The 22,196-nt window shown below is 37.7% G+C and overlaps 1 protein-coding gene across 2 annotated transcripts in view; it reads left to right on the top strand.

The window, feature by feature from the left end:
• Positions 1–21,864, top strand: part of NEDD4 (NEDD4 E3 ubiquitin protein ligase) — a 102,739-nt gene extending 80,875 nt beyond the window's left edge. Inside the window, exons 10-27 of one of the 2 annotated variants that reach the window (XM_044979694.1) lie at positions 2,384–2,449; positions 3,124–3,243; positions 5,241–5,444; positions 7,534–7,611; positions 7,886–7,940; positions 8,033–8,091; positions 8,658–8,723; positions 10,781–11,010; positions 11,660–11,781; positions 11,876–11,946; positions 15,045–15,140; positions 16,238–16,311; positions 16,481–16,541; positions 17,967–18,026; positions 18,110–18,217; positions 18,813–18,909; positions 19,009–19,081; positions 19,167–21,864. In XM_044979694.1, coding sequence (XP_044835629.1) covers positions 2,384–2,449; positions 3,124–3,243; positions 5,241–5,444; positions 7,534–7,611; positions 7,886–7,940; positions 8,033–8,091; positions 8,658–8,723; positions 10,781–11,010; positions 11,660–11,781; positions 11,876–11,946; positions 15,045–15,140; positions 16,238–16,311; positions 16,481–16,541; positions 17,967–18,026; positions 18,110–18,217; positions 18,813–18,909; positions 19,009–19,081; positions 19,167–19,269 — 1,743 coding nt within the window. In that variant the 3' untranslated portion in view covers positions 19,270–21,864. The remainder of the gene's footprint in view (positions 1–2,383; positions 2,450–3,123; positions 3,244–5,240; positions 5,445–7,533; positions 7,612–7,885; positions 7,941–8,032; positions 8,092–8,657; positions 8,724–10,780; positions 11,011–11,659; positions 11,782–11,875; positions 11,947–15,044; positions 15,141–16,237; positions 16,312–16,480; positions 16,542–17,966; positions 18,027–18,109; positions 18,218–18,812; positions 18,910–19,008; positions 19,082–19,166) is intronic. The other variant, XM_044979695.1, reaches the window with a different exon arrangement.
• The last annotated feature ends 332 nt before the right edge of the window (positions 21,865–22,196 follow it).

The raw sequence follows: 22,196 nt of genomic DNA, 5'->3' as shown, positions 1-22,196 counted from the left end.
TCGCCAAATAAAATGTTTTTTTCATTTTTCCTCACTTTGTTTTTGTAAAACAAGACTTTTTCCATGAGATCTAAAGCAGTATCTGCATTGAATTACCCGAGTTCTCAAATCTAGCTTCTGTTCTAGCTATCATGCTATCTAGAATACGACCAAAAAGTACTACACAAGGACATTTCTAGAACTGTACTTAAATTTACAGCAGTACATTTTTGAGGAGATATCAATACCATAGCATTTTCCTCTCGTGTGGGGTAAACTTGAGAGAAATAATTTACATTACTGAGACGGCTAAGTCAGGGATTGGAGACAACTTTGTTGTAACCTGATGCATTTTGAAAAATCCCCATACCATTAAAAGAAGCTTACTCAGGGAGGTAAGGTGTGCTAAGCCATCAGAACTTTTGGGTTTTAGAATTTTCACTTACACCTCTAGCCCTTCTGATTGTGAAGATTCCATTCCATATATGAACTGACTGTAAACTGATAGTATTTCTGTGAGTCTGTAGACAGGCATTTCCAGTGCTGCTGCTCTTTACTTTACTAGCTAACACTGTACTCAATGTAGGGCTTGTCTACACAGTGGGGTATCATGCACTAAGTGGTGTGATTTCTAAAGTTCACTAATATGTTGTGCATTAATTGGTCTGTATTAGATCCTGCTGATGTGCTTTAACATACTTTGAATATTTAGTGAGCCACCAGTGGGGTTTACGCACACCAATTAATCTGCAACGTATTAGCGTGCTTTAGAAATCACCCCCATAGTACACATTACCCTGCCATGTACACAAGCCCTTAATTTCTGCAGTTCAGAATCCTGTAGACAGCAGTGAAACTGTCACTTCATACTGTGGCTGCCTGGGAAGTCTGAACAGGAAAAGAGGCAGATGGTAGTTATTTTTAGGGAAAGGTCAGGTGCAGAAGATATCCTGTGCACCCCTCCCTCCCAAAAAAGAGAGATAAAAGTAGAGCCTTGCTCTTTCTTTACAGTGTCCAAAAGACTACAATAAGGAAGATCCATCCTTTCACAGTAGTTATCAGCCTCTGAAGGGAGTTGAAACAAAGCCTGCTCAATTTCAGCAGCTGGAGTATATATGCTAATATGACATGCTTGAGTAAGGTCCAGAGTTAACATCACTGTTAGAATTCCATCACGTTACTCAGAAACTAGATGACTTGCACGTTGCCTCCTTAGTACAGTATATACTCATTCATAAGCCGAATATTTTTGGTAAAAAAGTGACTCATCAAAGAGGGGGGGTTGGCTTATAAACAGATCTACACCAAAATTTGATTATATTAAACTGTATGGAATCAGTGAATTGAATATCAAATATAAGGATCGGCAGCTTTTGGCACGTGGCCCGCCAGGGTAAGGAAGGAAGCGGCGGCCAGCACATCTCTTGGCCTGCGCCGCTTCCTGCCGCCCCCATTGACCTGGAGCAGTGAACTGCAGCCAGTGGGAGCTGCGATCGGCTGAATCTGCGGACGCAGCAGGTAAACACACCGGCCCGGCCCACCAGGGTGCTTCCGCTGGCGGGCCACGTGCCAAAGGTTGCCCATCCCTGATCTAATACATTGTAGTTTTGTTTACTTGGCGCGTCTGCAGGCATGGAGCCCTTCAGCGCCCTGTGGCCACAGTTCGCCGTTCCAAGCCAATGGGAACTGCGTGAAGTGGCGCCACTTCCCGCAGTTCCCATTGGCTGGGAATGGGAAACTGTGGCCCCAGGGAGCTGAAGGGTTCCATGCCTGCAGACGCTCCAAGTTAAACAAAACGTCCCAACCCCCAGCGGCTTACCCTGATGGGCTGGGAGCCAAAGTTTTCCAACCCCTGAAATATAGGGTCGGCTTATGAAAGGGTCATGCAGTTTTTTGCTATTTTTACCTATCCATTTTCGGCGGTCGGCTTATAAATGAATGGGCTAATGAATGTTTATTTACAGTAGTTTTACTCTTCTACCCAATAGGTGTCTGGTGGTAAATTTTGGGATCCCTAACATGTCAGAAGCATGAGTCTAGTTACAGGACACAATAGCAATTCTGTAATAGCTGTGTCCTCAGGCTCAGCTGTATTTTATAAATTAAATATTTAATGTGACTGAGTGGTAACAATTCTAGTATCTTAATGCCTGTATATCAATTCATAGTCTGTTGCAAATGGCATTAGCTTCACTAGGTTCTAAACAGAAGTGCAAGTAGTAATAGACTCCATGAGCAGATGGTTAATACCTCTTACAATATTTTAAATATTGTTTTGCTGAAAAAATGAGGCATCTTGAATGAAAACTCAATATTTTCTTGGTTGCATTATCGTTGCATTGCTCGGTAGCATCAAAAAAGCAACAATCGTAAGTGATTTACAGTTCTCTTTCATAATTTCAAGAACCATTCCAGCAGAAGAGGTAGCCTGCAAACATACAGAGTTGAGGAACAGCCTGCACTTCCTGTGGTAGGTTATATTCCAAAAACCACACGATTTTGTAGAGCATAGGAATCTGAAAATTCACTACTTGTGAAAGAATTTTTTTACCATGGGTAAAGTATTGAAATGCAGGTGGCCTTCAGCTTCTGGCAGCTATCCTGACAAAATCAGTTTGTGGGTCTTGCAAGACTGGAGTCCCAACATAAGGCTTCCATCTTCCAAGTTCACATTTTTAGTTTAATGATGGATTTAATGTATGGTGGTAGCCTGGAGGAGGGAAGAATTTTAACGTGTAGATGTGAGGGTTGGTTTTTTTGTTGTTTTTTTTTTTTTTTAAGTTAAATCATCTTGCTTTATCAACAATACAATTCTAGCATTTTTGCGTTGTGCTCCCATACTCCATTGCAGATTCGTAGTAACTTAACAGCCATAAATTCTAGGCTAAAACAGCCAAACCAAAAGAGATTTTTTTAAACATATTTTCCATTGACTCAGTGGTTGTTTTGAGTGAAAAGGATGTGGTTGGCTTCTATGGTTTCGTGTTATCCAATATGGATTTAAACATCTTTAATGTGTTTTACCCACTATTTAAACAACTAAAAACTTTCTCTGTATAACTTCTGATTTGGGGAAATCTGATGGATGAAGCTTATTTGCTAGTCAGTAATTTCCTACAGTAATATTTTCCTCTTTAATTTTAGTTACTCCCTACTTCATCTGGATTACCTCCAGGTTGGGAAGAAAGGCAAGATGAAAAAGGAAGATCATATTATATAGATCACAATTCCAGAACGACTACCTGGGTAAAACCTGTTGTGCAGGTATTTTTGAGTTCTCTCCATTGTTTCATTCATATATCCTGGAATGAAAAGATACTGAATAGCTACTACAAATCAAATAATCTTTTTTAATACACTACACAATGATGGAACTTGTCTAGAGACCCATTCAGTGAAACCAAAGTCTGAAATATGTAAACCATGTTAAAGACTAGTGGTCAATATGTGAGGGGAGGGGGCTGGTATTTTTCATATGTTAAACCAGTCCTCTTTATTATTGCTGCAGAGAGTCCTGTGGCATGTTTAAAAGGGGACTGGATAATTTCATGGTGGCTAAGTCCATAAATGGCTATTAGCCAGGATGGGTAAGAATGGTGTCCCTAGCCTCTGTTTGTCAGAGGATGGAGATGGATGGCAGGAGAGAGATCACTTGATCATTGCCTGTTAGGTTCACTCCCTCTGGGGCACCTGGCATTGGCCACTGTCAGTAGACAGATACTGGGCTAGATGGACCTTTGGTCTGACCCGGTACGGCCTTTCTTATGTTCTTATAGACTAACAGACGTATTGGAGCATGAGCTTTCGTGGGTGAATACATGCATGCATCCGACGAAGTGAGTATTCACCCATGAAACTCATGCTCCAATCATCTGTTAGTCTATAAGGTGCCACAGGACTCTTTGCTGCTTTTACAGATCCAGACTAACATGGCTACCCGCTGATACTTTATTATTGCTGTATTGCACATGTTCTTTTTTTCAAAACTCCAGAACAACTCTTTTTTCCTCAACTCTCCTCTAGTCCTGCTTCAAGAACTTTTTAAGGAAATTCTTATTGCCTTAAATTTTTACATGGAGAATCTGAATATCTGACTGTACTGCAAACTATTCTGTTATTTTTATGTAAATGTCCACATTTATCAAATGCATTTTAATGTATAGAACCTCGTGCATTAAGCAATACAAGATGTATAAATGGGCCAGGTAATCATGCCCTGAAACATCTTAGTATTGTAAGGCCTTTAAGACTGCAGTAAACTTAGCCACTGATTAAGGTCTCAATCACTCAGTTTTGCTGATACTTGGTTTGAGCAAATCTGTGTAATGTGTAGTAGTAACCTTATGAAAAAGTCGCCACCAATCAAAGATACAGGTACTGCAATAGGAAGAAGTATGTTGATCTCCAAGGTTTTAAAATAGCTTTCTTACCTACCAATGGGAAGGGAGTCCCAGTCTACATAACATGATACATGAAAGACCAATTTAGAGTACACTGCTCCCCCTCGTGACAACTTGAAAAGAGTCAGCCTCAGTACAACTACAGCAATTAAACGTAAACTGATCATAGAAAGTTGCATTTGGAGCTAGATTTGGAGTACACTTTCAACACTCTTTCTGTTCTAAGCAAAGGCGTTGTATATCTTAAATTTCTCATTGGAAATAGTGTAAATACTCTGTTACAGTGTTGATTGTCATATGGAAACATACTGCTTCAGAGATAATACTGCATCTCTTGTGAGAGTAAGAGGGACTCTGTCACTGGGAACAACAGGGAAACAAAAGTAGTTTATTTTAATAGGAATTCACTATGTTCACTTGAGGGTTTAAATGTGCCATTGGCATTTTTATCTAATTTTGACATGCCTGCAATGAGATCATACTCCTGTAGATATCACATCAGTCAATTACTTGATTATGTCATCAGATTGAATTGAGTATTGAGTGAATTACATGGAGAGTTTAGGAACAGGAGAGAATTATTTGGGAGAAGCTTATTTTAACCAAGTATGTTTGAGTAACATAAGGGTTGAGGAACACTCTCTGGAATAACAAAAATAATGGAAAAACTCAGAGTAACTATATTTAATTTGTCTGGGTATGAAGGTGTCTCTTTACAGTAAACATATTAGGACCACTCCGTTCACATCTCCAAAAGCCCTTGCTATTTTCAGCTTTAACATGAATTGTTTACATTACACTGGCTTACTGTTCAGTCCAAAATGTACATAACTTTATTTTTCTTATCTAATATAATGATAGACTACAATAGAAACAAGTCAACTATCAGTTGTCCAAAGTGCTCCTACAGGACGTCAACCGCAAACATCAAGTGATTCATCAGAACAGTCTTCTAATCAACAATCTGAAGTAGAGCAAGGATTTCTCCCTAAAGGCTGGGAAGTCCGACATGCACCAAATGGGAGACCATTCTTTATTGACCACAATACCAAAACTACTACATGGGTAACTTGCTTTCAGTTCAAAAGTAATTGCCTAAAGTCAAATCCTGGCCCCATTATAGTCAGTGGCAAAATGCCCATTGACTTAACTGGGGCCAGGATTTCATCGCATATCTTTTTTCAAAGTAGGGTTATCCTATTGTAGATTTAATGTGTTAGTTGTGTGAGTCAAACTAGTGCTTGTGCCAGTATCCTATTCGTAGTATTTATCTTCCTACCTTATGCAAAAGGTGGTATACTGTCAACTTCTATCATTGGATCAGCAAGGAGGTAAAAGGGCTCTGTAGAACATATCAGGGATGGCGAAATCAGGGGACAGGAAGGGGCTAGCGCCACTGCAATGGAAATATTGGAGAAGGCTATTTCTGTCCCCCTAATGTTTTCTGCCTCCACAACATCTCATGGAGTCAAGAGCAGAACTCTGTTTCCACACACAAGAAGGTGGAGGTGAGAGAGGGATCCAGAGGGAGGAGCTCTTGCTGCAGTGCACAAGATCAGGCTGGCTGCTACAGAGTGGGTAGGAGCAACTCTCCTCTCCCCTCCTTCCAGCCATCATGGTTCCCAATGGAGACACCCAGCCCGAAGGAGGGGCAGGAGCATGTGGCCAGCCATCAGGGCTAGATGGGAGTAATGGGGCATCAACACATAGCGCACCAGCTGCCTGAAGGGGTGGGGAACCACAGTACACCAAAGAACTGCTGTAGGAATGACAATAGGAACTGCTGGGAATACCTCTTCCTAGCTAGGAGCTGACTGTTCCTCTTCCTCCCCCACCAGCTGCCCCCAACCAAGTTTCAGTAGCTCCCCCTCTTGTATCCTTCCATTCACAGCGAGTTTCCACCCCCTTGGTAATCAAGGCTGATGTATGTACTTGAACACACATACAAAGAAGAAATTGACTGGTGAAGCAATCTGTCTTGCAGCTGTGAAACCCCTATATTTTGGCAGATGACTGTCCTACAGCAGTTCTGTAAGACTGATGGAGGTTGTTGCAGGCATGTGCTGTTAGTGGAAAACACCTTGGTAAACTTCAGGCTTGTCTACGTGGGCAAGCTAGCACTCAGTGAGCTAGAGTGTAAATTAAAAGCACACTCGCTACACTAACTTCCCATGTAGATACTCTTACTGTGTACTAAGGGCATGTCTACACTTTCTGTGGATCAGTGCTGCGGCAATCGATCCACCGGGGGTCGATGTAGTGGCTCTAGTGAAGACCTGCTGAATCGACCGCCAATCGCTCTCCCATTGACTCCTGTATTCCACCGGAACAAGAAGTATAAGGTAAGTGGACGGGAGAGTTTCTCCCGTCGACCCAGCCCGGTGTAGACACCGCAGTACATCTACCTAAGCTACATCGACTCCAGCTATGTTATTCACATAGCTGGAGTTGCGTAACTTACGGCAGGTCCTTAGATCGACCTAAGAGTGGTTTAGCTAATACAAAGTGCATTAAGTTAACGTGCACAAAGGCATTCTTACTGCTCAGTAAGACTGTCCACATGGGGAGTTAGTGTGGTGTAGCTAATGTGCACAGCTGTAAATCTTACTTCCATGAACATACCTCATGTATATAATTCAGGTTGTGTAGGGTATCCATGAATTTTTAAAACTACAGCCTGAGTACAGATGATCTTAGTGAAGCAGGTCTTAGTGAATAGTTTAAATATTTGAAGATCCAAACAGCGAGTTAGGGCTCTTTTCAGGTGGGAGAGAAACATTCAGGTTTAGGTAGTAGATTCAAAATGAAGAGTACTCTCTTCTTGGTTGCGGAAAAATTTCACTCAGAGAATCAAAGTGTTCCAAAGACATTTTGTGGAATGGTTAACCTGATTCAACTGCTCTTAAACTAAATTGGATTCATGAATATTGTTGCTAATAAAATGAGAATTTAGATAAGCCTGGAAACTTAACGGTGACCATAAGGAATTGGAAAACTGAAAATTCCTGTGACTCTAGTTTGACTGGGGAACGTGTATTAATTGTCTAGCTCTGAGTAAGGGTAGTCTGTCTTGGTCATTACAAAATCAGGAAAACATTAAAGTAGCATTAATCCTTTTCTCTCTGTTAAGAAGTGTTTTATTATGTTTTCAAAGGAAGATCCAAGATTGAAAATTCCAGCTCATCTTAGGAAAAAGACATCTCTAGATCCTGTAGATTTAGGCCCCTTGCCAGTAAGTGAAATTTTGTGGTTTTTGTTCTGAGGCTGATCTAATTTAAACTAGCTATCTCTAAGGTTAGTGCAAAGTTATGATACACTTTTAATATATTTAATATAAAGTATATAGCCAACACTCAAATTTTGAATCACATTGCTGAGACTTCCGTAATTGTAACTTGATATAATATACAAATACTGCAATTCACTTACTATCTTGATTAAATTGTTAGCATTTGTTGTAGACAGGATATAGAAGAATTAGTATTAAAAGATTACTCTTCTTATAGCCAGGATGGGAAGAGAGAACTCACACTGATGGAAGAATATTCTACATAAACCATAGTATGTACAATATAGTATCTCCTTGTAAGTTATGTAATTCATTACTGAATCAGATCTAAATTGGTGACACTAACTTAAAAAATGTCTTGCAGATACAAAAAAAACACAATGGGAAGATCCTCGATTGCAGAATGTAGCAATAACTGGACCAGTAAGACTTTTTATAGAGATTTTTATATTTTTGAAAAAAATATTAATAGAAGTTAAATGAAATTTTACCACTATTCTCAAATATTCAGTCTCGAATGCTTGATTTCTGTAGTGCTTTGAACGTAACAGACTTGAGAAGGCATATCTGAAAATGAAATATCTGTATTTCTAGATCTGTTATCCCTTAGAAATAATCTTTAAATGAAGAAGAAACATTGAGTCCATGTGAAAAGCAGAGAATTTCCTCAATAGAGAAAGCAATATTTTTGAAGTTATTGGTCAACTCTATTTGTGTGATAATTAGCTGTGCTGTGCAAAATAAAACGAATTTAATCTTTGACCTAACATAAGCTTGCAGAAAATGAAACGTTTTTTCTTTAAAAGAAATTTATTTCTGTTCCAAAAGGAAACTAACTTCCTAGCTTTGATACTTAATATGACAGATAAAACTGTCAGCAATACTAATTGCAAATTACAATTTCAGACAGGATTTCAGTTTTAAAATATAAATTTTTTTTTTAGTAATGAAGTATCTGATTTCAGTACTTTTTACTTGTTTGTTCAAAGGCTGTGCCTTATTCCAGGGATTACAAACGAAAGTATGAATTCTTCAGAAAGAAGTTGAAGAAGCAGGTTAGTGATCTACTAATACCTTACAAAACCGAGAGAAACCTCTTTCAATATAAACTCAATAGGCCAGATTTTCCAATGCTTACTCCATTGCAAGAGCAACATATGAGAGCTGGAAAGCAGCCAGATCAGGCAGCTGACAGTTTTCCCCATCGGGAGCTTTCAGATGGCATAAACCCAATGTGCTTGACCTCTCCCTCTTGACACTAGTATAAAGAGCATGTCGGGGAGGGGGGGAGGAGGAAGTATGGCTGGAGCAGGCTGTGTTCTGATAACTCTCAACTAACCTAAGAGCATTCCTGAGGCTATTATAACCAATGCAGGAAGTCCGGGTAGTGCAGAGTCTCTCTGAGACTCAAGGAGCCATAACCAGCTCCCTGGTGGTCATGATCTCCCCCATCCCTACCTGCTCCATCTTTGTAAATGTGGATTAAGGGCTTGTCCACACAGTTCAGCAATATGGACAAGAGGAATGTTGATACCGGAATATGTTAACGTGCACTTGAGAACTTTTTGTTTGTGCCATCAGGGACTACATGGGCCAGTTAGTGTGCAACATTTTGGTGCATTTTAAAATTCACATCCCTCTAGTGCACTTTACCACACTGTGTAGACAAGCCTTAAGGTAGGGACTGCATTGAAAATGACTGAACTTATTGTATGTGATCTGTTGAAAACTGAAAAAACATAAAGTGAAAATTTGGTGCTAGGGTGCCATCTGGCGTCAGGGCACTTGGTTTGATAGCCATACTAGGCATATTACCTGTATTCCTTATGACACCAAGAAGAGATTTCTAATAGTAGATAATTGTTTAGCACAAAAAGGCATAATGATATCCAGTCGTTGGAAGATGCAACTAAACAGCTCAGACTAGGGGGAAGGCACTTTTTTTAAACTGTGAGGGTAACTAACCATTGGAGCAACTTACCTAGGGATATGGTGGATTCTCCACTATTTATTTTAAATCAAGGTTGGATGTCTGTCTAAAAGATATATTGTGCAGCTCAAACAGAAGTTATGGGCTTGATAGCAGAAATTATTGGGAGTGACTCCATGACCACTGTTATTCAGGAGTCAGACTAGAAGATCATAATGGTCGTTTCTGGCCTTAAAATCTCTCATTTACTACAAGACCAAAGTTACACATGTTCAAAGCAAAAATATTGTATGGATTATGAGCATGAAGCAAAAATGAGTGGCAAGAACAAGCTGACATGCAAATAATATTAAAGAACGTATGCAGATTGGCCAACCAGAACACGTTTTTTTCTATCAGTATGAAAAATTTAGGTTAGACATGTACTTCACTTGTGAAAACAAAATAACTTCCCTAACCTTTCAAGCTTATGTTTTCTGAACAGAAAAGCAACTTGAAGAAATTCTACATGAGCTACACTTCATTCTGTTATGTGCACCTGGTCTAGCAAGCCCAAACTGCATTTTATACAGCATGGTCCTAATCTGGGAAGTGATAGTGAGCACAGCCATGCAACAGAATCGTATCTGTTTGTGACAATCATATTCCTTAAGAATGAAATAAAATGTTCACTGGTAGTCTTATTAATCACCACAAACAAACTTGATTATTTATGTAATAATATGGGCCTGCATGCCATATGCAAAAGGAGAGGAAGATCTTAGGGGCAGTGGACTAGAAATTGGAATAATTAATAGAAAAAGCCTGTGAGCAAAATGCTTTATGAAAGCAGATGAAATTAAAATGTTTGAGGGTAGTCTAAATGCATGATGTAATTATTGTACAGTATTAAAGCATTATACACTTGGATATGCTTTCAACAACAAAGCAGATGCTCAATCACAGTAAACATTTATTTTAACATACGATTTCCTTAATGGGGAGTAGAACTTGGTGTACAGATCTCTCCATGCTGGTCAAATCTTCTCAAAATAGCCATTTTTTTCAACCATGTTATGTTGCATATCCACAGAACATACTATTGAAATAAAGTGGCATCTTTTGACTTTTCCTTATTGAATTTTGCACAACCAAGTGCAGTGTTGATTATTCAGTTCTCCTATTTTTCCTATTCCTTTTCAGAGTGATATTCCAAACAGATTTGAAATGAAACTTCACCGTACAACAATCCTTGAAGATTCTTACAGAAGAATTATAGCTGTAAAGAGAGCAGATTTCCTTAAAGCAAGACTCTGGATTGAGTTTGATGGAGAAAAAGGCTTAGATTATGGAGGAGTGGCCAGAGAATGGTTCTTCCTTCTCTCTAAAGAAATGTTTAATCCCTATTATGGATTGTTTGAATATTCTGCCACGTAAGTAAAAAGGAAAATACAGGTTGGGGAAAGTAGCTTCAGTTTAATCTTCAACATGAACTTAAATGCTGCAAATGTTATAATTTTAAGGAAGTTTTGGTATATACTACTGTTGGCTCAGCAAGAGAATATTGTGCTGTCCCAGAAACCATAGTCCTATATTTTGCTGTTAGTCTGAAAGGAACCTTCATAGTCTTTGTATAGACAAGTGTCAGTTTGCAGCCAATGTCTCTGTTCCTGTAATTTTTTATAACATTCATGATTGGCTATATATTTAGAACAAACACGATAACATTTCTTCTTGAATTAATGCTTGTGTCCATTCTCACTTTACAGAAATGACTGAACAAATTTGTAAAATAAGAGGGATTTAATGGTAACAAACAAAACACACAGGGTGAAACCCTGATCCCATTAAAATAGTTTTACCGTTTTCTTCAGTGGGGCAATGACTTCACTGATGATTTCTGTCGGTGTTTCGAAACTTCAGTCCTACTAAATTTACAGTTGCCTGCACTTAACATGCTTTAATATTAAACTAGTAACTCTATAAACCACGTGTTTTTATGAGCGATACTATGATTTCTTTCAAATCATTAGCTGTGGTAATTGTTCATGCAAAATTTTGCAAGTGGTGTTTTCTTCTTAGAGATAACTACACTCTGCAGATCAATCCAAACTCTGGATTGTGCAATGAAGATCATCTCTCATACTTCAAGTTTATAGGACGTGTAGCTGGAATGGCCGTTTACCATGGCAAGTTGCTGGATGGTTAGTATTTATTCTGCATAATACAGTATGCAGATCAATATTGTGTTTTTGAATTTGATTTATCTAACTTGAATACTCTTTTTACTCTTTCGAGGCTTTTTTATTCGACCTTTTTACAAGATGATGCTTCAAAAACCAATAACACTTCATGATATGGAATCTGTGGTATGTAAATTCTGCTGCCATCATGCATGTTAAGTTTTAATCTTTACACTAAAAGTTTTTGAATACTAAATACAAACGTACACTTTGAATCCTTAGCTCCTCGCTTTTTAAAACAAAATATGGGTAAAATTTTCATAGATGTTGAAGTGGCTTAGAAGCCTGAGGCCCACAAAAAGTCACTGGGACTTAGGCTACTAAGTCATTTAAGCTCACTTTAAAACTTTACTCTAAACCATCTGTGATGTTCACTTAAATTATTTCTAGGACAGCAATGTGGTTTAATGTCTTATCACAGAGGACCAAGAGTTGGGTTTCCTGTCTTATTCCTAGTTCACTACTAATTTTCTGCCGTATGATTATCAAAAGCAGTATATACCTTCCACACCAGGATATTGGGTAGCTTAATACAAAGTATTCTGAGATCCTTAGAATAAATGTCATAAATGCAAAGTGTTGTCTTTTATTATAGTTTTTGTTCCCATAGTAATAAAGGTCTTACATTAAATTTTCACCCCTTTGGGTTCCATCTTTGGGAACTAGATGCCACATTATGGAAAATATTTTTCCAGTAACAGCATCTGGATTGTTCATGGGCCCCATCTAGAACAGTTGTTCTAGAGTATTCTGTTTAGAATACGCTATTCAGTGTCACTGTTCTTTTCTGTAATACATACAGTTAATATACACAGAATAGTAATATAAATAGACCATTGGCAGTATCATGTATGGAATCTTCCGACAGTAACAAAGGTCTTGCCTTAAAATTTCACCCTTTATGGGATTCCATCTTTTTTGCACTATTGCATGCTCTGAATGCTTTACGTTCTCAGACCCTTTATAGTTATGCCTAGCAATATAGGAGAGAAGAATACTCCAGGGAAGTCTAAAATGTAAGGTGTCAACATTGTGATAAGATGTTTTGTACACAATCTTATGTTATATCAGCACTGAAGATATTTCAGGACTTCTATTTTAAACTTTAACGTCTGTTTCTTCTCTGAGTGTTCGTCTACACAGATTCCATTCTTGGTGCGCATGCACCTCATGCATGTGAAATTGGATTCTTTTGAATAGCAGTGTCTCTCGGGTCTGTACCTGTGCCCACTGCCAGGATCACAGCAGGCTCTGATTCCCACCCCCTCCTCCTGAGCTGGTGACAGAGAGCCTCTCCTAAGGCTCCATCCTCCAGAAGTTTTAAGGTGGAGTCCCATACCAGTCCCTTGGCATGCAAATCCAAGTTGACATTAGCTGTCCTTTCCTATTCCAAGAACTTTGACGCCGAAATCTCTAGGAAGACAGTCTTGGTGCCAAATATAGTGGTACCAACGTTGCCAGCACCATCCACATAGGCACTGGGAGTCATGGCATTGAGCACTCCCATACTAAGACCCCTTTCCTCAGCATAGACTACCTACTGTCTAGGTCAGCACCACTACTGTACGTGGTACCAAGACCTTTCTGTGGGACTGGGACCAGATTCTCCTTTCATTGTGAGGCTATGGGAGGTCATTACCAAACCACCCAACCAAGCTTCCAGTTCAGATGCTGGTTTTAGTAAGGCTGTTCTACGGTCTATAAGTAGGCCTCCACTTCCCCATGTAGTGCTGTAGCAATTGCTTGTTACTTGCCAACAGTGGAATCCGTAGACAGTCTTTCAGAGAATGAGAGAGAACTGTTATTTACCTTACAATAACGATGGTTCTTTGAGATTCAGTGTCCACCCAGATTCCATGACTTGTCCTCCTTCCCCACTGATTGGAGTCTTGCTCCTATTGGATTCTTATTGGTGATGTAAATGAGTGAGGGTTGCAGCTGCCACACCCTTTATGCCCTCATCTACAGTGAGTGAGAAGGTACTTGGGTCCCAGGCAACCCCCTGGACTCTTCTGTTCAAAAGAATCTGATCTCACTCTCATGGGCTATGTGCTTACCAAGAGTGGAATCTGTGGAGACGACAAATCTTGAACCACAGTCACTGTAAGGTAAGTAACCATTCTATAGCTTAATATCTAATAAAGTGTGTTCTGCCTAACTTCCAGAGTTTGATATTTTGAGAATGAAAGAGTAGTGACCAAATACTGACCGCAGTATCTAACATTCTCAGGCTTGATCTGCTGTTTCCAGATTTTTTTAGCTCACATAGCAAACTTGAAGATTCATATTTTGCAAGAGGTTTGAAAAGTTCTACTGCAGCAGGAGCACCTGCTTGAAGACTGGAGAATAAAAGGGGGAGGGATAGCTCAGTGGTTTGAACATTGGCCTGCTAAACCCAGGATTGTGAGTTCAATCCTTGAGGAGGCCACTTAGGAATCTGGGGCAAAAATTGGTCCTGCTAGTGAAGGCAGGGGGCTGGACTTGATGACCTTTCAAGGTCCCTTCCAGTTCTAGGAGATTGGTATATCTCCAATTATTACCTTTTTTATTATCTTTAAAGCAGTAGCCCAAACATACTCATATTTTAGAGAATACAATTATACATGAATTGATCTCTAGTGCCTTGATGAAGTACTAGAGTTTATCTAATCCTTCACCCTATGCCCATCATGATTAGTACTTTAAACAAGAGTACCCGCCTTTATTGGGAGGGAGTAACTTGTGGTGGGCAATGCCCCATCTTGCTGATGGAAAAGGAATGGCACTGAAATTGGCAAAGGGAGGGAGTAGGTACTATCCATTGTTCTTGGCATGTGAGGATACTGGTTAAAGTGAATGAAAGACAATGGGGGATTCCTCAGCTCCAGCAAAGATGTGGAAGATGGGAGTATCCCATAAAACAGAATAAAAAATATTTTATTCTTTAACCAAATTTTTCTCGTTTGTTTTGAAATTTCACTCTTGTTTGGATCACTTCATCATTAGATGCACCTTCCAAAAAACAATGAGTTGTGCCTCACTTTTGAAGTACTCAAATGTAATTCTTCTGTCTTCAATGTTGAAGGAAGTGATTTGTCTCTGTGGGCTTAACCAGACAAATATAAGTAGTTACTCTGTTTACAGTGAGTTAAGTGAAGACCTCAGTCTTTATTCAGTTGGGTTGGGTATAAATATGGAATATGCTCTGTCTGTTTCAAGTAAGTCTTTTATATTTTCATTTTTAGGATAGTGAATATTACAATTCTCTGAGATGGATTCTTGAAAATGATCCAACAGAATTGGATCTCAGGTTTATTGTTGATGAAGAACTCTTTGGACAGGTTTGTATATTGATGATTTGTCTATTCTACTTTATATAAAGTAAAACATTTGTACAGTGGAACTGAGTGGGTTTCTCTGTACAATACTTAAAAAGATAAATACACGTTCACTTCAGAATTGTGTTGAGCTGTTGACTCATGCTTCTTGTTGTGGCTGGTACATATTCACTTAATGTTTTGCTAAAGTAGTTGTAATTTGAGAAATGCTTGGGAAATGGCTGTTTCAGCAAAGCTTTTGACTGAACACCAGCTACCATTTTAAAAAACAGCTGTTGTGGTGATTGCTTCTGCAGATTAAAATAAACATTCTAAAATGTCCTGTCACTTAAGTCTTAATGAAAGCTGCATCCTTGTGATGGTTCTAGAAGTCCTGGAAATGAACAAAGATATTTTTTAAAAATACTGTTAGAAGTAGGTTCCCTTGACAAGTGTGAACATACTTTTTTGAGTTACACAAGCAAAAATGTGGAACAAACTTTTAGTGGAGGGAATCTGTGCAAGACTTAAGTAATGTGGGTCTATCACTGGTCTTGCACAGAAATCCCAATTTACAATTGGATATAAGCACACTAGTAGGTTTTATGGTTCTGTGGGTGCATGGCCTTAAAGTAATTAAGATTGCAAGACAGGAAAATAAAAATCTAGATGTGTAGCAGGCTGAAAACTCAGGCTGTATACTGAGGTTCTGGTAGTAATAAACCACTACATAGCAGATGTGTGTCAGTGCACTGCTCACCAAAAATGCTGTAACTGTTTTGTAGGTGTCTTTCTAAGAAATCTTGAGGGAAAAAGTTTGGCTCAGTGCAGATTGTGAAGTTAGTAAAAATATACAGTATTACTGAAAACTTGTGTGCAAACTTCGTGATTAACTGTACTTGAGTCAGATAACTGAGCTGCTACATTGCAATCTGGCACCGCTGAATTGTGTATGTATACGTAATATAAAAAAGGTATTTATTCAGGTGGCATGAGAGAGTGGTGCTATCTGTCATAGTTTTCAGATTCTTGAAGAATTAACTGAACTAAAAAAATACTTGATGTTTAAACTTGCATTCTGTTGAGCACATACTTCGTGTAAAAGAATGTTTCTTGTTTAGACCCATCAACATGAGCTAAAAAGTGGTGGATCAGAAATAGTTGTCACCAACAAGAACAAGCGGGACTACATTCAGTAAGTAGTTGGACAGTCTGCGGAATATACCTCACCTCATTCCAGTTTCTCTAAATACAGGGTGGTCTTTGTATTGTTTCATTGAGTTTCTGATAGTCTTGAAGCAAGCTGTAGTCTTGACGTGGTATGTGCATTGTTTGTACTTCAGATATTCAATTTTATTTTACAGTCTTGTAATTCAATGGAGATTTGTGAGTAGAGTCCAGAAGCAGATGGCTGCCTTTAAAGAGGTATTAATTTCTAAATACATTGTCTCCTTTTTAAATCTTTCCTATCCAATATTAAGAAAAATCTTTTGGAACACAGCATCAAGCTCCATAGGCTAGGTTGCTATGACTGTAAAAGAGTCAGAGCGATCAGATATTTGATGTATGATTTCAGCTCTGAATTATTTTAATGATATTATTGTTAAAACACTTATCAGCATTTTCATTATACATCTCCCTTCACATGCCTAAAAATTAACTTCTTGTCCAATCCTAGTTGCAATACAAATGATTTTTTTACCAATTCTGAAATCATTCTTTATTAAGTAACAAAAGTGTAAATAAAATGAAGTTTACTGGAATTGAGTGACTTTAACTTATTTTTCTCCTCTTTATACAAATGACACTCTGTAAATCACTAGTCCAGCGGTTCCCAAACTGGTTTGTGAACCATTGGTGGTCCATGAAGAGCTAGCTGGTCAGACGATGTTGACTTTCCAGCTGCTAAACAGTATTATAGACTAATAAGCAGATGCATGTACTTTTCCATGTGTAGGAAATTACTATACTTGCCAGAGGGATGTTGTGATTGTGAATGAGTCTCTGTAATAAATGGGAGAGGACATGGTGAATGAGCTGGTCTTCTCAGATTCGGCCTGCTCTTTTTAAAACAAAAAAACACCCTGTACCCTCTGAGGAAATTTAAAGCCCTGCCAAAGTTGGTATGGTTTTCAGTAAATAAGGATGAGACTGACTGACTGACTGGGCATAAATATTCAACAGCTGTCTCATTGACTGAGCGCATTCTATCCTGTTAATTGAATGAAGCAGGAGTCCTGTGGAAAAAAATCTAATGTAATTAGACTAGCATAATGAATATGCACAAGGGAGCTGAACTTTTTACCCAACAGAAGTAGAATTGACATTCCTGGATTCTATTCCTGGTTCTGGGTCTCCCATGTAAGACACTTGGGTTATATTTGTGGCTCTGCCAGAAATGACTCTGTGCAACTTGCCAGATCCTTCATTGTATCCTCCGTGAAATGGGAGAAATTATTTGCCAGCTTCCGAAGCCAGGAATATACGGACTTGACAAGTATTGTTGGATAAAAATGGAGAGAAGTGGTAATATCGGCATGAGCATGCCTAGTGTAGCTGGAACAACACTGAAACTGTTTCAGTTTGCATTGGAAGCCAAATCTGTTTCCAGGAATGATGGAACAGAAAGTTTTCATACAGCCACCTTTGCACCCTGACGTCTCAGGATCTGCATGAAGTACAGCTTAGCAAGACCCAAAATTGTGGCCCAGGTGTGTTTTGAAAACAGTGCTGTATTTAATATAATGCCTTGTCTGAAGCTCTTGGAACGTGGAGATCTAACTCTTAATGGAGTGGGAAGGGGCAGTTTAAAATATAACTTGGTTTTCACAATTTTTTTCTATATTTTAGGGGTTTTTTGAACTAATATCTCAAGATCTAATCAAAATTTTTGATGAAAATGAACTAGAGGTAAGTGTATCATAGAACCGGAAACAAATTCTGTTGGAACCATATTTCGTTGACTTACATTTTGGTATTTCTCATTTGTGTAGTTACTAATGTGTGGACTGGGAGATGTGGATGTGGCTGACTGGAAGCTATATACAAAATATAAAAATGGCTACAGCATAAATCACCAAGTTATACAGTGGTTTTGGAAGGTAACAAGCTCCAACTTACTATTTATGCAAAAATCTACATTTTTAAAACTGTTTATCAGCTGTACAGATGTATCATTTGTTTAATAGAAAAAAGTAAATATTTGTACATTAAAGCTACAAACAGGGAACATAAGAACTAGAAATGTATGTTTAAGAATATAATCCAGTATTGATATGTATCCTATTCAAAAAGCTGTATAGGCTGCTGGGGTTAAATACATTCACTGTAGCTAATCTGGCGTAATTACACTAAAGAGTCTGCTTGTTTATAACATCAACAAACTTCAAAGAAAGTAGGGGCCAAATCTGGGAGGGAAGTATTTTAACTGCCTTCTGAGCCAGTAACCCTACTGTTACTGTGCTACTTAAATAATTGAAGGTGAAAAAAGATCCATCCAAAATATGTAGATGTCATGGCTTTTAAAAGCATGCAGAGAAATAAGATGTATTTATTATAGAAAATAACAAGAATTACGCTACCCTTAAGCTGTAGGAAAAACAAGTAAATAGTGTATCACATAAATTGCTAACCAGTGTAACATTAAAAAATTGAACTCTTTCAACTAAGTCTCTTAAATATAATTGCCCTGTACAGGCAGTGTTAATGATGGATTCTGAGAAGCGAATAAGATTACTTCAATTTGTCACTGGCACATCCCGTGTACCTATGAATGGATTTGCTGAGTTATATGGTGAGTTCTTATAGTGCTATTCACCCAACTTGGTAACTGGGCTAATCAACATAAAGAACCATTCTGTGAGTCTCTAAGTATTACTACTTCTTCCGGTAGGTTCAAATGGACCACAGTTGTTTACGGTTGAACAGTGGGGCACCCCTGAAAAACTGCCAAGAGCTCATACCTGGTAAATATTCTCTTCACTTATGTAGATTTTCATGTGTTGAGAAGTAACTTGGATCAAAAAAACTTACGAGTTTTCTTTTTTTCAGCTTTAACCGCTTGGATTTGCCTCCATATGAGTCATTTGAAGATTTATGGGACAAACTTCTCATAGCAATTGAAAATACTCAGGGTTTTGATGGGGTTGATTAGGCCACAGAATTCAACATGCTATGTTGTTCCAGTGCTGCGATTTCTTTTCAAGGGTTTACAAACAATTTAAATATTTCCAGGGAACCTACTGTTCATTCAGTTATTTGGCTATTGAACTTTCATAGTGTAATTTGTAAAACAAATAAGTGTTAAAAATTCACCAACGCTCTTAAATACATTTTGCCATTTTCAGTAATACGTATTTTATTAGTGCCCACAAAATGTATAGTGGGTAACTTAACCCCACCAATGACTCAAAGAGTAAAATGTCTTTCAACAATTACCTCTTCTACAGTATTTGCCAGATTGTCCTACATTAAACTACTGAAAGTAAAACTGTGAAAGAGTGTTTGCAAATGTACATTTGAAACATTGCTGCTCTTTTGAAGAGTAACTGAAATGATTAAACGGTTTGAGGAAATTCAGTATAATGCAATATCCTATTCTGTGCTGCTTCAGACTGTTTACGACAGATCTGCCCAAAGCACCTTATTGTTTAGTATATTGGGTAAAACATTGGAAAGTATTTGCATTTCTTACTCATGTCAGCTTGCAGAATATTAACTGACTTATATAAGGTTTTTTTAAGAATTCTGTTTCAACTTGCTTTTGTTAAAATGCAGTTTGACAAAACAAGGAACTTTTGTAAGACACTTAAGTAGCATATTTCTGAATTGTAATAAGAAATTATATTCTTTTGTCTGAATTCATATGCTATCATTGATTTCTTGAGTTTTCATCACGTTTTTGATAAATGTTAACAATGGATAATATTTCAGTTCAGCCTTTTGCAACAAAATAAATCTTAAAGCAGAATTTGTCTGAATACCACAGAGTATTAACTAAAACTGACAGTTAAATGCCTTTGTTATCCATTCTTGCAGTCTTGCACAACAAAACAGTAAGGACATGTTTACAGGGTTTTATGGGCCAAATTCAGCCATCTGATATGTGCAAACTTTACTGACATCAATGGGAATTGGGCATATGAATCCAGGAGCAGAATTTGGCCCTATAATATGTTTACAGGTTATGCTAGTTTCTATAGCTGCATTTTTATATTTTTTATTTCTTCTCTGTTAGTCTAGAAACCAAATTTGTTAATACGGTATAACCAAAGTCATAGCCAATAATGTGTAATTTATTGTAGGTCAGCTCTTATAAACTTAGCTTGATGTGTTTTGTACATGTGGATATTTTGATATGAGTGTCAGCACTGGTTATTTTGGCAAGTGCTGGTTAAAATGATTATCAAACAGAATTCTGAAAAATGTATAGGGTTACATGCCTGGCTTGCTTTAATTTGAACATTTTGTTAACCAATATGATCTCGAGGCAATTACAGTACATAGCTTTGGCCAGCAATTTTTTATTCAGTCACTGTCTTTTAAATATGCAAAAACAAAAGTGTAGGTCATCTCTAAAAAGACATGTAAATTATATAACACATGTAATAGGTCTTAAGGGATATTTAAAATCCCACTTTGTTTTATTCTTCTTTAAATTGGTCTTTAATGCTGAGTATTACATGTAAATATAAAGTAACTTATACAAAATTCTGATAATCTAGATGCAGTTTTGTAAAACTTGGAATGATATATCAGTAATTCTGTATAGATTTGAATGTAGCAGTATTTGTTGCATACTTTAAAATATAAAATATTCACAAATAAAGATCCTGAAGCAGTAAATAAAAATTTATTCTAATAAAGAAATTGTGATTCATTGAATTCAAATTCAAGTCAAGAAGCTTAAAGAAGCACCTAGTTGTCAGTTCAGATTTGTTAATGTATTGAGAAGACCTGTGACTATCGTCCCCCATCCCCAAGATGCACTCAAATAACTTGGATGGATAATTTTCACCATTAATTGCATGACTAGGTATGGAAGCATTACACATAGGAAGATTTTAGGGTGAAGCTGTGGTTCCACTGAAGTTTTGCCACTGACTTCAATGGGACCAGGATTTAGTTAGCCCTTAATCTTAAAAGGATATTGGACTAAATGAACCAAAGATCTGACCTGGCTTGACATTTTCTGGTCACCTAGAAGAACACAATCTGTTCTGAGCTTGAACAAAGTAACTAAACTTCAATTAAAACATATTTGATGCGTTTGAATTTTCCATGTTGATTTTGTATGGATTGGGTGCATATGCACAGAATGACCTTTCCAAAATGACTACTTTTTTTTTTCTTTTTTTTTTTTTTTTAAATACCTTGTCTCACTCTTTTTGGATCCCTTTAGCAAAAAAACAGCTACACTATTTGGCTCACACATTATAGCTGCTAAATTGGACAATAACAATTAGAAGCAAGTACCCTTTTTACTCTTTATTTTAAAAGTTACTGTTAAATACCTCAGTTCCATCTTGTATTTGTAAGTGTTGACACTATTTTCACTATGTAAGTTACTATGAACATATTTTCCACCCAGAAATTAGTTGACACAGTGTGTCAGACAAAGCAGATATTTTCTGCATATGACTTAGGACAGTGGTTCTCAACCAGGGGTACGTATGCAGGTATGTAGAGATCTTCCAGAGGTACATCAACTCATCTAGATATTTGCCTAGTTTTAAAACAGGCTACATAAACAGCACTAACAAAGTCAGTACAGACTAAAATTTCATACAATGACTTGTTTATACTGCTCTATATACTATACACTGAAATGTAAGTACAATATTTATATTCGAATTGATTTATAATTATAAGATTAAAAATGAGAAAATAAGCAACTTTTCAGTACTAGTGTGCTGTGACACTTCTGTGTTTTTGTCTGATTTTTTTGAAAGTAAGTCATTTTTAAGTGAGGTGTAACTTGGGGGTACACAAGACAAATCAGACTCCTGAAAGGGGTACAGTAGTCTGGAAAGGTTGAGAGCCACTTACTTAGGTTGACAGTGTTTATGCATAGGCTTTGCT

This window comes from Mauremys mutica, chromosome 11 (genome assembly GCF_020497125.1).
Source record: "Mauremys mutica isolate MM-2020 ecotype Southern chromosome 11, ASM2049712v1, whole genome shotgun sequence".
Taxonomy (NCBI): Eukaryota; Metazoa; Chordata; order Testudines; family Geoemydidae; genus Mauremys; species Mauremys mutica.
Note: the sequence above shows the minus strand (reverse complement) of the source record. Positions and strands in the feature narration are given on the sequence as shown.